Source organism: Maylandia zebra, linkage group LG18 (genome assembly GCF_041146795.1).
Source record: "Maylandia zebra isolate NMK-2024a linkage group LG18, Mzebra_GT3a, whole genome shotgun sequence".
Lineage (NCBI taxonomy): Eukaryota > Metazoa > Chordata > Actinopteri > Cichliformes > Cichlidae > Maylandia > Maylandia zebra.
In genome coordinates, this window is record NC_135184.1 from 2,111,311 (window position 1) to 2,127,709 (window position 16,399).

Below are 16,399 nucleotides of genomic sequence, written 5' to 3' on the forward strand. Positions count from 1 at the left end.
TTTTATAGGCGTTCACACTTTCTGATGTTCAGTTAACATGTTTGACTTTCGGCTGCTTCCTCACCCTCTCAGGAGGAGGGTGAGGAAGCAGTGCTTAGTTTGGTCACATCACTGTAAACGCCTCCAAGTACTTTAATCAAACCTGTGAAATCAACTGTGTTGCTGCAGCTTTGCTCTCATTGGTCCTCGATTCTCCAAATCTTAAACACCTGAGAAGGAATTTCTCTAAGATTACAGATTACACAGACGTTCATGGCTCGCTGTGCTAAGTGGAGCAAAGTCCTTTGAATAAGACCGTCAGCACTAAGGAGCATCAAGAGCTCCGTCTTTTAGCTCTGCATGCGTCACAGTTCAAAATAACCAGTGTTCCTGTCACACTGGGCCTGTGGTCACCTCACTGTGTGTAACATCCACCAGTGGAGCAGAAGGAGAGTGAATAAAAACATGTGAATGCAGCAAGTCTCCAAAGAACTTCATATTTATTCAGTATAAATTGTGTAAGTGCTCAAACATGGATCCGTTCATACAAACAAACTGCGGTGTGTTAGAGGCGGCACTGACAAATACTGGCTGGCATTAACGACGGTGACTCAGCAGGGTTTGAGGTTTTATGTTGAATGAGACGCTTATTGAAGTGTTACAAAACAAAAGCTGCTGCGAGCGCCGACTCACCGCAGCTGACCTGCTGACGGCGTCCAGGAAGCCTCTGGACTCCGAGTCTTCACGCGAGGCGGCGCCAGGCCGAAGCGCTCACCTGCTCCCTGTCGGACTGCGTCAGCACGGACAGGTGGACTCATTCTATCGTCCTCCTGCAGTCTGACGGCAACACGCCTGCATTTACGATCACACGTCAGACGCAAAGGGCGGCTTTAACGCCGGAGACCAGAGTTTGTTTGTTTGAGTTTTCTGACAAAGTAACAGAAAAACGTTCTGATAGTGTTTGAAAAGTTCAGAGCGACACGTCAAACTGTTACTTTGAGCACTGCGCTGTGCGACAGGTCACGCATAAATTAAGCTATGCTAATGAAAAGTGTTCATGAGAGGAAGTTCGAAAGCTCCGAAAAGCAGAAGGCTGCATCAGAGAGGAACTACTTCACACAAATAAAAAGCTTTTCCTGATTCTACAAAAAGGAGAAAAACGTCTGTAAATGTTACATTATCAGATATGAAAGTCAGGCTCGGTGTCATGGAAACGAAGCGGATCACCGATAAACCTGCTGTGGGAGGTAAACAGGGCCGGCGGGGAGAAGACGGGAGAAGACCGGAGGGGTTTTCTTTCTGCAGAAGCAGAACTGAAGGAATGATGAGAAGCAGCTTCTTACTTCTTCGAGAGCGACAAACTGGAAGACACAAAGAGTCAAACGTTACAAACGCTCCGTGGACAGCACGCCAACATCGTGGTTATTGTGCAGGTGTGCACTCCAAAAACACCTCCGATTGACCTCGTAAAGACCCGTAAATCCAGGCCTGAAGCGCGGCAGACCCCACAACGTGCACGAAACAAAAACAATGTCACGTTTGTGGGTTTTAATCGGACTTTGAGATCCCATCTGTGTAAACTAGGGGCTGGGCACTGGTGCCAGACTCTGTCAGCAGGTTTACATAAAAAGCTCACAATGTTGACCTCACAATTACTCATTAAAACACCACAGGCTGAGACATCAAACACTAAAACTAAATCAAGTACAAAAAAAAGTATATACGTGCGAGTCAGACACTCTTTACTGATGCTGTAAATATTAATGTGCAGTTGTTTATGCAGCTTCCTCATTATTGTAGCAACTCCAGAGTTTAGACTCTTCCAGCATCGACTCCTGTCAGGTCAACATGCGACCGCAGAAAACAGCGCAGACTGCGTCGGGGCTTCGACGCAGGACTACAAGTTAAACTTAAAGGTTTCAAACGTGGCCACACTCAGCTGGCGTCTCTGTGACTGGGTCATGCTTCATCGGACCGTCTGTGTTCAGACGGCACTGAGTAACCGAGAGCTTTGACCTCATTGGTCCAGTGAAAAAGGTGAACTTACTTGAAGCTTTTGCTGTCCTGCAGGTTGAGCACCAGGCTGTCGGCGTTCAGGTACACTTTGTTTTGGGACTGCGCCACCTGCAGGTCAAACACAGAGTGAGCAGAGAGAAAACACAGGTGGGAGGCAGCCTGCGGGCCTGACCGAGCACAATGGGAACACTGTCCGAGTCTCAACACTGAGCTGATTCACAGCAGAGCGAGAGCTGCCGAGCACGCTCGCCATCCATGTAGGAGGCGCATGACGCCAGCCGAACGCCCGGGCCCGATGACGTTCCTGCCGCGTGAGAGCGATCACGCCGCCATGGAAAAGGCGCTCAGAGCTGCTGATGAATGAGCGTCATCAGTGATCCTCTGGTGGAGACAAACACTCGCACGGTGTCTCAGTCACTGCTAATTATCACCATCACATTAGCTCTGATGGATTTGGGCAGTCAGTCTGAATGAAGCTGCAAACGCCACAGCGACGGCGAGCGCACCGACACGGAGCAGAGCCAGAGAGATTTCACCCACATCAACTTCTCTTCACCGCAATTTTAAATCCTCCTCGTCACAAAATCTCAAATAATCAGGCCCCATCGTATCTTAATGACCTTGTAGTACCATATCACCCTATTAGAGCACTTCGCTCTCGCTCTGCAGGTCTACTTGTTGTTCCTAGAGTATTTAAAAGTAGAATGGGAGGCAGAGCCTTCAGTTTTCAGGCCCCTCTTCTGTGGAACCAGCTTCCAGTTTGGATTCAGGAGACAGACACTATCTCTACTTTCAAGATTAGGCTTCAAACTTTCCTTTTTGCTAAAGCATATAGTTAGGGCTGGACCAGGTGACCCTGAATCCTCCCTTAGTTATGCTGCTGTGGGTCTGTACACATCACCTGACTCTGCTGCGAGTCTCTTCCTGTTAAAAGGTTCTTCCATCCCACCGTCACCAACTGCTGTTCAGTTTGTTTAGCTTTTCCAAATTGTAAAGCTCCTTAACATTTATACATGTAAGTAAAACTTGCAGATCTTGGTCAAAATGTGTGAAAGTAAAACAGGAAGAAAAAGGTTTCAAGTGGCTGCTGCAGTGTACGGCTCCATTTTTAGCTGCACTGTGAGACAAGCAGCAGCATCTGCTGAGCAGAGAGCTGATGGATGAGGCCGGTGCAGGTGGGACGCTGGGTAGACGTTTGCGGCTGACATCGGAATAAAAACTCAAACATATCTGTGTTTTCATCATCCTCATCAACCTGCTCTCTGCTCTGATTGGCTGCTGAGGTTCACCTGTGTCTGAAGGGGGGCGGAGCGGCTCCATCTCCTCTCTGCTTGCCTTCCACAGTTTCCATGTATGAGTCACAGCTCGCGATGAGGTCTGTTCACGGCTTCCTCCCTCGTCAGGTTCTCAGGATTTTATGTCTCAAACTCTTTGAAACATCTTTGTGCTTTCATTCCTCTGAGCGACCTGTTTAACATGTTTGCTTCATCAACGATTTGACTGTATTTTGTGTGAGTGCATCACTCTGCTTCACGAGGGTTTGTTTTTCCTGCTCGTCACTTTAAGTACCCGACGTTTTCCCCGTGATTTTGATGCAAAGTCAACTTTAAAGCCTCGATGAAGCCACGTTTCTCTTCTGTTGCTGCTCATCATCGTTTCGGCCTCTTCCACCTCATCTGCGTTCTTTTAAAACGTTCAAACATTTAATTTAAATCCAGAATTAATGCTCGACATTTCCTGCTGTGGGCTGATGCGTGAGTGGAGGTCAAAGGTCAGAGCTGAGGACAAAAAGGACAGTTTACAGTCTGAGCCTTTTGTTTCAGTCCTGCTTTCTGTTACATTCCTGCTCTCTTGGCGCCACCTGGTGGTCTGGATCACACATGGCAGCTCAACACTGTCGAACTCAAACCAAACGTCCGGTGGTTAATGAATAGAACAAATATCTGTGACTGTTCTTGTTCACGTCAGCTGCTCGGCTCAGCTGCTGGTAGTTACTGTACAAAGAGCGATTAACCAGGAGGACCCCACGCTGCTCCGAGTAACGAGTTTACTCTGGCGATGAGAATCAGACCGACAGTGAGACCACGCCGCTGCAGGAACACGTGCGATGTTTACTCTGAAGAAAACGAAACATCACATCAGGATCATCTGGTCCACGTTTGAGCCGCCAAAGCCAAACTGACGAGTGTGAAACCTCCCATCAAACAGCTGTTCTCAACCTCATATACGTGTCTCTTCATCTCCCACACAGAGGAGGAGGAGGGGCAGGTTAGAGGCGGGACTCTGCAGGTGTTTGTAGCACGACAGGTGAGCCGGCGCTGCTGCTGCAACAACAGCTACACTAAAGCAGCGCTCTGGTTCTACTTTAGCTCAGTGTTCATAATCAGCTTTGCAACATTCTGGTGCAGCGAGTTCTGCGGAGCACCGACAGTCAGGACTTCTCTCCGACAGAGGCGGCTCGCCGAGCACGACGAGCTCCACAGCTGACAACCAATGACTGCTGAGCGTTTCAAACTATCGAAGACTGAAAGACGAGCACAAAGTGACCCTGAAAGGACCGAACACACAAAAGATTCACAAAACAAACAACCGAGAAAAAGAAAGGAAACAGGTGTGTTCTGTTTGTGAGAGACACCACCCGTGCATCCACCCTTTAGAGGAGGCCAGCTCTTCCTCTGTGGTGTCCACAGTAGAAGTGACGCTCGAGTGTCACAGGAAATGTCTTGAAACAATCGTTTTAATCATCCTATCAGCAACCCTGCAGTCTCCTAGGAGACACACACAAGGTTTGACTTGACCTTTGACCTTGATGTCAGCTCCACCTTTGGTGTGAATTTCAAAATCCTACGTCACCTCGTTCTCGAGAAACTTATGTTTCCACGCCAACCCACCCGCTCCCACCCCCCAGCGGGTGACAACACCTCCCCTCTTTTACAGCTGATGGTAAATGCACGATGCAGCACAGCAGCATCACTGCGTCAAACATTTCCTCTCGCCTTTCACCTCCGCTCACTTTGTTTATTCTCCACCACGAGGAGTCACAGGAGGGTCCGACTGAGAAACCTGACGAGTTTACATTTAAACCTGTTGGTTTAAAGAGAATCGTGATGTGACGAGTTCATCGGCGGCGCACGACTCTCGGCTCTGCTGAGGTTTCGTTCGACTCACACAAAAGGCGCCTTGTTTGCATTGGTGCTCCTCTCCCCTGCTTCAGTGTCAGCAGGGTGGAGTCTGGGACGGGGGTTTGTGCTTGTTTGTGCGTTTTTAAAGGGACAGTACGCAGAGGAGAACTGCGACTGTGTTTATTTGTGGGATTCTGTTTCAGGCTTTGAGGGTTAAGACGTGTCAAACAGACGAACATGGTGCGGGTCGTGTTTCCTACCGTCTTGGCGATGTTCTGCGCCGCCCGGATCTTCCTGAGTTTCAGGTAACCTGGATTCTTGGTCACGGCCTCGCCCAGCTGCAGCAGACAGAAACAGGCTGTTAGTGAGCGCTACGCACCTGCAGGAGAGCGAGCGGCGGGCCGAGCGAGCCACTCCCAGCGCTCCAACGACGAGCGGGATCGACGCTGCGGGCGTGTCGCCGCTCGGCTTCGCACGCACATTGACGTGCAGAGAAAACAATTAGCACATTTTTGGATGAAGTGTTTGTTTGAGGTGTTTCTGGTTCTCACAGGCTGAGGTGAGCGAGTTCACAGAGCAACAAGCGCTGGATTTTACTGAAGCACACTCGCTTTGTTTTTGGATACCAACTCGTAAAAATCCTTGAAAGCGCTGAATGACTGCAGATGTTTAACAAAAACAACAGCTGGAAACAGCTGCTCTCACACTGCCATCCAAACTGCTGCTCAGAGGTCGTCTGAGGCTTTACATGGACTCAGTCTCAGCTTCCTCACGCCTGAGATCTGCAAGTCTAAGATTCCTGGTTTGATCCCAGGAGGAGACGCACCCCACTGGGGCTGTGTCAGGAAGGCAAACTCCGGAGGAGCTGCCCACTGTGGGGACCTGACTGGGATAAGAAGCAGCTGAAAGCACCACCAGCACAAAGATTCACGTCTCTGATCAGAGGCTGAAACGAGGAAACACGAACGTGTGGGTGACGCTGCCGGACCCACAGCCCGGGCTGGAAGAGCCACATTACCTGATGAGCTAATAAGTGTGATGCGTTGTCATAAATGAGGTTACAGTGAGCATGCTCAGTCCCTGATGTGTTTTATGCTGCTTTCAGTGACGTGACAGACGTTACATGTACTGAAGTTTCTCTGTGATAAACCTACAAACGAGTGATTAACGTGAACTTCTGAGCTCAGAGGTGCTGATTGCTGCTCTCGTGTCCTGTTAATATTCCTCAGATATCTCTAATCGCCCGCTGATTGGTCAGATCTGTCAGTCTGAGTTACCAGGGAGAAGCTGTAATCTCTGACTTGGGTTTGAGGTTTTGTTGAACCTGCCACAGCCGGAGGCCTCCTCTACGAACACGTCACCTGCTGACGTTTAATGAACGAGCTTCTTGAAAAAGCGACTCCTGCAGCTCCTCTCTGCTAGAAACGTGTTTATTTTCATCCGGTAATTATAACGACAGCATTAGGCTCAATAATTTTATCTGAAAGGTTTTTCAGCTCTGAATGTTATAACGAACCAAACGTTTGAGTCTCAGAGTCTCAGACGGCGGTCTGGAGGGGCTGCTGTGGCACACACTGTGACTCTGTGGATTTCATTTGTTTTTTTGATCTAAAAAAGTGATTCATCTTAAAGACATGTCCCTCCAAAGCGGAGCTCACCATCTTGGCGGCCTGAGCTTCTCCTTCGGCCTGGATGATCTTCTGCCTCTGGTCCTGTTTGGCCTTCTCCACATAGAACTGAGCTCGCTGCGCCTCCTGCTGGGCTGAAGAGGAACAAACAACAATCGTTCACCCAGCAGGCCAACGACCTTTTACGTGACTGTTTTTATAAGCTCACCACTCTGGTTTAATCTGGGTAATGTACATATTTAGCTTTAGGTCACAGTGAGTCTCCAATAAACTGAAATCATTTCATTCTCCACACGGTGATGATAAACCAGCCGTCAGGTGGACGCAGTAATCATCGAGTCCCCGGGGTCAGAAATTCAGCCCGATGTGGCTGCAGGACAAAGACTGAGCAACTCTTCACTCACCGACTTGTTTGGCCTCCACGGCGGCCGTGTACTCGCGGCTGAAGCTGAGCTCGGTGATGGCCACGTCGTCCAGGATGATGTTGAAGTCTTTGGCCCGCTCAAACAGCTCCCTGCGGATCAGCATGGAAACCTGCAGGAGACGGAGTCAGACAGACCTCAGTGTCAGATCACTAACAGTGATCATCAAGAACTCTGAAATATTCAATTTATGTCGAGCTGCAGGGACCAGTCAGGACTTCTGACTGGTCCCCTGCAGGAACACTCCACAGCTGTGGATAGGGTGAGTCGTTCCCACAGTGTTGCTCATGGTCAGTGTCACAGTGTAGCACCAGAGCGTAATGGTGCACAGAGCTTGAACCAGACAGTGAAGCTTTCAGGTTACCAGTGGCACCAGGATCCAAGCCTCCCCTGAGGTCATGACCCCGGCTGAAAGGCCGAGGTCGCAGACACAAACAGCCAAAATAAGCTTCCTCCACAGGGCGTCTGAGCTGAGCTCTCAGACACTCTAAGGAGCTTACACCCAGGGGAGCTCAGAGTGGAGCTGCACCTCCACGAGCTGAGCTGGTTCAGGTATCTGATCGGGGAACAGTCGGGGTGCCTCACCTCGGAGGTCTAAGGACCTCTGGAACAACCACCGCACTGAACTGCAGCCCAGCTTTGGGTTATCAGACGAAGAGGCACAGGCGACCCGCAGAGAAATAATGTGATGTAACAGCTTCCATAATATAATTATTTTGTTTTTTGGACTGAGATCCTCCTCAGGTGCGTCTGTGTGTGACCCCACATCACCACACGTGATTAACCCTTTAAAGCCGGGCAGAGCAGCACGCTCCGTTTTGCGTAACTATTTTTAAATCCCTGTAGAACCGGAACCACGTGAGCTAGCGCAATAATTGTTTTTGCACATGAAACTGGACGAGTTGTACTTACATCTTACGCCATCAGCTTGTGCTCGGTCACAGTTTCCTTCCACATAAAGCTTTGCAAAAACAGCATAAAAAGCACTTGCAGCAACAAAAACAGAATATTCCAGAAACACACTTTGCCGATCAGCTGTTCAAAACACTTCCTACGTTGGAACGATCGCACGTCCGCCATGACCTGCCCGAAACCCGAAGTGACGTCATTTCGCAGAAAATGTAGTTTTTTACCTTCCGGGTCTTCTGAGCCTAAACTGGTGTTTTTAAAACTCGTGTTTGACTTCATGCTTTTCTGTGTCGTTTCTGTGATGCAGAGCTGGAAATAGTTTCTTTTGATGCACGTGCTGGTTTATAATTATAATAATTATTTGTTTTTCCTGCAGTATGTAAAACTTGGTGTATTTCAAAAATAAAACTATGCAGACACTCAAAATAAACTTTCTGTGGTTGGAAACTTTTTTGTATTTACAGTTTTGAGGGATAAGCCTCTTAAATTTCTCTAACTAGAAATATATGTAAAAAGAACAAATGATTTTCAAGTTTTTTGTAGTTTATTGCACTTTTTTGCACTTTTTGTAGTTACTGTGGACTTAATGCAGACATATTATTAAAATTTGGGCTGTAACGGTTGTATTGATGTAAAGCAACTTGAAATGCTCCCACAAATGGCTCCACAGCATGTAAGAATATAAAGATCACTGACTTGGTTCTATGGCAGGTCTTAAAGGGCTAAACAGATTCAAACTAAGCGCGCCGCTCTGGGGGCGTGTTCGTACCTGCGCTCTCTGCGTGATGAGCTGCGATGCGTTGAACTTGGCCACCACGCTCTTCAGCACCTCGTTGACGATGGAGGGCAGCACGCGCTCGTCGTAGTCCTGTCCCAGGTGCTGGTAGAGGACGGGCAGGTTGGACGCCAGCGGCCGGGACAGAACTCGCAGGGAGACGTTGACCATCTGCAGGTCTGAGACAGAACCAGTCAGAAGCTGAACATCTGTGACAGCTGCTGACTAACCAGCCGTATCTCTGCTGAGCTTCACACGACTGCACTTGTTTGAAGCTCATGATTTTGCACAGGCTCCATTCACACCTCGGATTCGTCAGCGAGCTAAACCAGCTTTGTTTTTATGTGAAATAACCCACAGATGGCCCCAGTAACGTACTGGGGCCATCTGTGGGTATGTTCTTATAGTTTATAGGCTTATTCCAAGTCTCCAAACTGTTGACTGAACATATCGATCTACTGTTTCATTGATTATCTGAAACCAACCAGCTGTTATATGAAAACAGTGAAGTGTCTGTAAACACATGAAAACATGAAGCTGCACCTGTGGAGTTTCCAACAATGCTGAGAAGCAGCTTTACTGACACTTAATGATTAAAAGCTTAATCTAAGACTTGGAGGACAACCTGATGTGTCCTCGAGGCTGCAGGACTCAAAACTGGACTCGTTTTCCTCTAAAACCAAACACGTCCACAGACGGTCTTCAGTTATACGACGGAGGCGTCTGACCTTTGCTTCCAGTGAGAGAGGAGATCTTTCTGGGTCTGGCTCTGATGTCATAGATGATGGGATACTGAAACCAGGGCATCCTGAAGACAGACACAGAATCACATCAGTTAGTTTGCTGATCTGTTTTTTCTGCATCCGTAAATCGTTTTTATTAAACTAATGCTGGAATCCTCAGGTGTTGGGGGCTGCACCTTCATGTTCATGTCCATCTACTCTGCAGGACTTCTTTTAGTGCCGTTTCATGGAAAGGAAGAAAGTCGGACGACTGTTTGGCCCTGAAAAGCCTGCTGCCTAACCAACACTGATCCGTTAAACTCAAAAAGGAAAAAACTATTTTCATAAATCAACTCAGAAAAGGTCAAATTTAGAAAATGAGATTAGAGAGCCTGAGATGTATCGAGGAGCCGCTGATAAAGATTTAGAAACAGAGCACACGGAGCAGTGAAACAGAGAATTAAAACACTTTCTGACTGTTTTACAGTCCCGCCCACACCTCCAAACAGCCACGCCCATTAATATGAGCCAACACGCAGCATCAGTCACCTGTCAGTCAGTACGAGCTGGTTGCTATGGTAACAGTGTGGGTGTGGACTCGTACCTGAAGTGGAGTCCCTCGGCGAGCACCGTGTCCATCTGCATCCCTCCGATCCGGTTGAAGACGATGGCCCTCTGACCTCCTTCCACTGCACACAGGAGACCAACCTCAGACTGAACCCTGAGCTCTGTTCTTCAGTTTCTGCTAAACTGACGGAGCCGTTTCCACCGGCCTGAAGCTCCCACTCAGGAACATGAACCACAAACAGATCTGTCAGCACAGACCTCTCTGCTGTGTGAACGTCACAGCAACGATGCGAATGACATCGCTGCTGACACTTCAGCCTGTTACACCGAGATTAAAACAAACTTCTGATACCTTCACCTGGTCCAGAGGTGGACGTTCACGTTAACGTGACCAAAGTTTAACATGTGGTCAGTAACACCTGAGAGTAGAGCTGTTGGATATAACCATATATATCAGATGACGATATAAAAACGTCGTTTCTTATCACGCTCTTTTGTTTCGTGGTGTCGTAAAATAAACTACGTCACTGCAGTGGCTACATTCATTTCTTAAAGTTCTCTCTTTCTCTTATATTTAATATAACCACACTACGGACGGACAAGCGCCTGTTTTTATGCGTTGTCGTTAGCAACGACGACGGTAACACCATCAAGTGGCTCCGCTGTTCGCTTGTTTGTTTTCCACGTAAACCTTTCACAATAAAGCTCAAGATCCTGTTGAGACTTTTCAGAATAAACTGAATCACGTGAAAGATGCAGAGTGTTTACGGAGGAGAAGCAACAAAGAGCCGCCAGGTGCTAAAGAATAAACCTTAGACTCAAACTTTGAAAGAAAACTGCGGCCGTTACGACTTCTGTCTAAAAATGTTTCATGCACCGGTTAAAACACTCGACTCCAGCTACACGACGCCCAGCTGGAAACACTTCACACAAGTCGAGCTGCCCGAGATTCACAGAATTGACAGAAAATGTTACATTTTTGTGATTTATATCGTTGTCAGGACGATAAATGTCTTTTATCGGGATATGAGACTTTGGTCATATCGCACAGCCCTACCTGAGTCTAAAGCTCAGACTGCTCTAAATACTCAGTTTCACGCAGTTTTTTCCTGCTCTTGGACCTTGATGATGTCATAGAGAGACCTTACTGTAAACGTGGTCAGCTCATGCACAGAAGTTGGCTTTAAGTGAAGGTAAAACAGCTTCTTACAGACAGCTGAGGAGCACCGAGGCCTGCGAACTGGGACTCCAGCTAAGCTGCTCTAATAAAAATATAAAACATGGATCTGAACATGAAAGACTTTAATTAAACAGTGAAGATGTTTTAGATTGTAGTTCGTGAAACAAGATGAAAACTAATACAAGCACAAAGCTGTGGATTTTCTCTTTTACCACCATCAGCCTGAAGGTTCCACAGATACAGGAAAGGCCCATTTCCATCCTGCTGAGCTTTAAACATTAAAAGTTTTTCATATAATAAAAAACAGGCTGTTAGCACCAGTGCTTGCAGGTGGAGCAGACTGTGTGGCTGCCTGCTAAAAACCATTTAGTGAGTAAATACTTTGTACGTATTTAATCACTTCTTGTTTCACAAGCCTGAGCCGACCACCTTTAGACGCAGAATTTACATCATCCTCCGTCTGTGTCTGGCTGGGTAACAACTGCAGCCCAACTCCACTTTTCCTTAATCAAAGCTGGAAACTTGCAGAGCAGCTGCAGGCAATCCCGTGTTTTGTATCAATGAAGGACAGAATCGAGCTTCGAGCCTGTACCACAGACACGCTTTGATAAAAGGTCTCTAAAGAACTGTCACACTAAATATGACAGATTACTCCAGGAGAGTGAGAGTGTCAGGGATCAGAGCCCCAGCTGTGCTGAATATTCATGCTTTCACAGTGACTGGGGGTTACCTGTGTATGTGGCTTCCTTCACTGTGTAAGCCAGAGCTCCAGCACCAATCAGCAGCTTCAAGCCGAGTCCTGCGCCCCGAGGTCCTGAAGACATCCTGCCTGCGATCTGCCGCAGCTGCTGCAGAAAACCCTGAAACACAAGGATTTCAGTAAATCTCCCCGTGCTCGCTCACGCAGGACACTCATGGTTAAAACTCAGTGACCTTGACTCCGAGTGGACAACCCCCCTCCCTGTATATCTACAAGGCCTGCATGTACCCGCCACAGAAACCTCGTTAGAGGACGCTCAGATTCTCTCTAAAAATAAACTGTTTTAAAAAAGCAACAAGGATGCTAATAACACAAGGCTGGACACGTCTGATCACCTGTCTGAACTTTAAGGACTAAGTTTAAACTCGGCTCATGCAAAAAGCACAAAACATAACTCGACTTAAAGAGAAGCAGCTTCTTTGGTTTGATGCGCTAGCTGCGGGTTAATTAGCCTGTGTAACATCAGGGACTGCAGACTCACCTGCCTGCACGCCTGATGCACCTGAGTGTGTTACGCATGCGCAGAATTAAGTAACTGCTTCTAGAAACTTGCAATATTTTCAGTGAATTTACTTCTAATGCGTATACATGTGTTAACTCAATTATTTCATAATTGAGAGAGTTTTAAAGGGACCCCGGCGTCATGTTCGACTCCCACTCTCTACCTGAGTGTAAAGCTAGCTAACCGGCATCGAGTGGCTCTCACGGCCTCACCTGTGCCTCATTAGTGCCGTCAGGCTGGATGGAACCTGGCTGACATGGTTTCGAGTGTAAACCTGCTTACATCAGACTCACGTGTCAGACCTAAAAGCTTCTAAAATGTCACCCAGGTGCGTGCAAAGCGCGGGAAACCCGGAGCGGTTGAACCTGAGCTGAAGGCAGAAAACTTCCCTTTAAAGCCGAGTTTAAACGGGAGACTCACAAACACTCACCCCGGGATCTTTATTCGCCATGCTCGTCCTCTCCGCCTGTTAGAAAACCAAGTGAAGAAGACAAGGTCGCAAGTGATGACGCGTTTCCGGGATTGGGGGTAACTTGGGAAATGTAGTTTTTAAGAGTATTGGGGCATAGTCTCTATGTATATATATTTAAAGATAATAAAATGTTTTAAACCCACCCAAAGTTCTGAGGATGGAAATTAAGGATTCGCTTTTCATTTTTGCCATAATCTACAAAATAAAAGCAAGAAGGATTGTGAGCTATAAAGTACAAAGTTATAAGAGGTAAAGACAGACTACAGCGTCTGATCTCACGGATGCAGTGATGCCGGTCCTGAGCAGCAGGGGGCAACAGAGGGCAGCAGAGCTCCGGGGTGTCGGCGGCTCCTCAAACCGCAGGAGCACCTGCTGCACATAAAACGGTTATTTTCACACTGAAGTTCACTCAAGTCTTTGTTTCCGTGGTTTGAACACAGTGAAGTCAGCCACTGAAATGTTTCCGTTGTGCTTTCAAGAAGAAATTTTGCGACAGAGTTCAAGGAATTAACATCAAAATCCTGCTGCTGTGCACACAAACTGGACATGTTCACTCACCTTCCTCTAAAGGATGAGAAAAAGTTAGTTCCACATTTTAAACCAATACTAGTCAGAATAATGACTAATAACAATCATATAAAAGTATTTAAAAAGCAATCAGAAAATAAAGGCTGACACTCAAATAAAAATGTGACCTTCACTAATATATTACACTGTCATGTTTAAGCTTTATTCGATTACACTGTTATCACTACGGGTCAACACACATCAATAAAAATAGCACTGCTGACTTTTCTTATCTCTGCCCTGCATCTGTATTTTTTACTTCCTTCCAAAAATGAAGGCACAATTATGAGCTGAGGTAAAACTATGACTTCGCAAATCAAGCTAATGAAGCGACGTATAGAGGATAAATAAACTGGACATATTTAGAAAAATCATTAAACAATTAAAATTGGGAGTTAATAAAAGAAGAATCTGAAACTCTTACATCTTTAGAAACAGAAAAATGTAGCTTTTTATTTGAAAAGTGAGGAGGAAGCTCACACCTGCTCTCTTCAGACTTTGAAACAAGCTCAAATCTCAAACAACTAAAATCAAGCAAAGAATTCAGATCATAAAAAGGAAACAGACACACCCCTAAAAGCACAAACTTTAAGCCTTAATGCAATTTAAACAGTTGTGTTATAAAAATTATGACACTTGTGTAGATGTTATGAAGGAGAAAATGATCTATAAAGACAAAGAAAAGTATCAGGCTGTGAACACGCTTATTTCTGCTGTAAAATTTGAACATGGAAGTCCCTGCTGGAGCCGCTGGTGTTGGTGTTTTATTTTTCAGCCTCTGAGGGTCACTGCTGAGAAGACTCACTCAGCAGAGAACAGACTGAGAGCATGCTGTAGGTATTACAGGTACTGCACTGCAGTGGTTTGTATCATATCTATCTAATAGACTCCAGTTTGTTCATGTAAATGGAGAGTCCTCTTCACACACTGAGGTTAATTATGGAGTTCCACAGGGTTCAATGCTAGGACCAATTCTGTTTACATTATACATGCTTCCCTTAGGCAGTATCATTAGAAGACATAGCATACATTTACACTGCTATGCTGATGACACCCAGCTCTATCTGTCCATGAAGCCAGATAACACACACCAATGAGTTAAACTGCAGGAATGTCTTAAAGACATAAAGACCTGGATGGCCACTAACTTTCTGCTTCTTAATTCAGATCAAACTGAGGTTATTGTACTCGGCCCTGAAAATCTTAGAAATATGGTATCTAACCAGATTCTTACTCTGGACCTTGGCCTCCAGTAACACTGTGAGGAACCTTGGAGTCATTTTTGACCAGGACATGTCCTTCAACGCACATATTAAACAAATATGTAAGACTGCGTTCTTCCATTTGCGCAACATCTCTAAATGCCCCCGGCCTCTCGGCCTAGGGCTCGGTCACTCAGGCACAGCTGGGGGCCGGCGGAGCTCACGGGCGCGTCACTGCAACTCCCCCTGACTTCTGCTCCGCGGCTGCTGGGCGAGCCCTCATCTGGGACTCTCCTCAGCTCTTACTGGAACAGTGGCGCGGCTGCCCCTCTGTTGGTCTTCCTTGGTCTCTTGTGTTCTGGGGGCCTGTGGATGTCTGGAGTTTTGATCTCCTCCATACCCGCTTCACACCCTGGAGGACGGGGCTGTGGCCCCCCCACACTCCCTAGCAGATCATTACATGGAGAAACCTTTGGAATGCAAGCATGCTGATCCACACAGGTATGCACACATGGGTATTCACAGACGCGGACTAAAGCTTTCTTGGCTGCTGCCTCAAAGCACACTGTGCGCTGTCTATCTTGCGTGCTGCACAATATCGTTTATTATTTAGTAAATATTGATATCTATGACTAGCTAGTTTATTGTGATGGTGCTTTGTTTTCTCTATTATTATGTTGCTCTTTGTTGTTTGCTGTCTCCTCTGTTTGTTTTTTTTTTTTTTTTTTTTTTTTTCTCCATACAGGTGACCCAGGAGTTCTTTTTTTTTTTCTCTCTCTCTTCCCCCCCCTTCTCACCGTCTCTTCTCCCCTTTGGTTTTCTTTCTTTCTCTCCCCCTCTTTCTCTCATTCATTCCCCCTGTCCTATTTATTTAAAAAAAAAAAAAAATGACAAAGGATGAACTGAAGCTCTGCCATCACGTAATGTCGCATACTGCTGTTTCTGATGTCATTTAGAAAAAAAAAAAAAAGAAAAAAAAAAAAGAAATATTGTATCTAATCAGATTCTTACTCTGGATGGCATTACCTTGGCCTCCAGTGACACTGTGAGGAACCTTGGAGTCATTTTTGACCAGGACATGTCCTTCAACGCACATATTAAACAAATATGTAAGACTGCTTTCTTCCATTTGTGCAACATCTCTAAAGTTAGAAATATCCTGTCTCAGAGTGACGCTGAAAATCTAGTTCATGCATTTATTACTTCCAGGCTGGACGACTGTAATTCATTATTATCAGGAAGTCCTAAAAACTCCCTGAAAAGCCTTCAGCTAATCCAAAATGCTGCAGCAAGAGTCCTGACAGGGACTAGAAAGAGAGAGCAGATTTCTCCTGTTTTGGCTTCCTGTTAAATCCAGAATTTAAAATCCTGCTCCTCACATACAAAGTACTGAATTATGTCTGTCATGGCAGATGACCGCCCCTCCCTGAGCCGTGTTGTGCTGGGGATTACTTCCTTTTAAAAGGGTTTTTTCCTTCCCACTGTTGCCAAACTCTTGCTCATATGATGTCATGTGATCTCTGGGGCTTGTTCTCTATTATTATAAGGTCTTAACTTACAATATAAAGTGCATTGA

At 46.4% G+C, this 16,399-nt stretch overlaps 1 protein-coding gene across 3 annotated transcripts; it reads right to left on the reverse strand.

The window, feature by feature from the left end:
• Window positions 1–460: 460 nt before the first annotated feature.
• On the reverse strand, window positions 461–13,136 carry LOC101465856 (prohibitin-2). 3 transcript variants are annotated; one of them, XM_004575685.3, is made up of 10 exons: window positions 13,013–13,136; window positions 12,051–12,180; window positions 10,178–10,262; window positions 9,580–9,659; window positions 8,846–9,030; window positions 7,150–7,279; window positions 6,776–6,879; window positions 5,378–5,455; window positions 2,027–2,103; window positions 461–1,340 (listed from the first exon to the last, which is right to left on the reverse strand). In XM_004575685.3, the coding sequence occupies exons 1-10, from the start codon at window positions 13,031–13,033 to the stop codon at window positions 1,319–1,321; spliced, it is 912 nt and encodes a 303-aa protein (XP_004575742.1). In that variant the 5' UTR covers window positions 13,034–13,136; the 3' UTR covers window positions 461–1,318. The 3 variants fall into 3 exon arrangements, with proteins under 3 accessions (XP_004575742.1, XP_004575743.1, XP_076732833.1); XM_004575686.3 differs by lacking the exon at window positions 13,013–13,136 and adding an exon at window positions 12,795–12,945; XM_076876718.1 differs by lacking the exon at window positions 13,013–13,136 and adding an exon at window positions 12,416–12,436.
• Between the last annotated feature and the right edge of the window lie 3,263 nt (window positions 13,137–16,399).

What these genes read in the sequence shown, in the direction of transcription:
- LOC101465856 (XM_004575685.3), bottom strand. Translation starts at nt 13,033, where the DNA reads ATGGCGAATAAAGATCCCGGG. An exon ending in GCCGAGGGACTCCACTTCAG is followed by an intron (nt 9,660 to 10,177) that starts GTACGAGTCCAC and finishes GTCTGTCTTCAG; the next exon opens with GATGCCCTGGTTTCAGTATC. An exon ending in CAGGACAGCAAAAGCTTCAA is followed by an intron (nt 1,341 to 2,026) that starts GTAAGTTCACCT and finishes TGTGTCTTCCAG; the next exon opens with TTTGTCGCTCTCGAAGAAGT.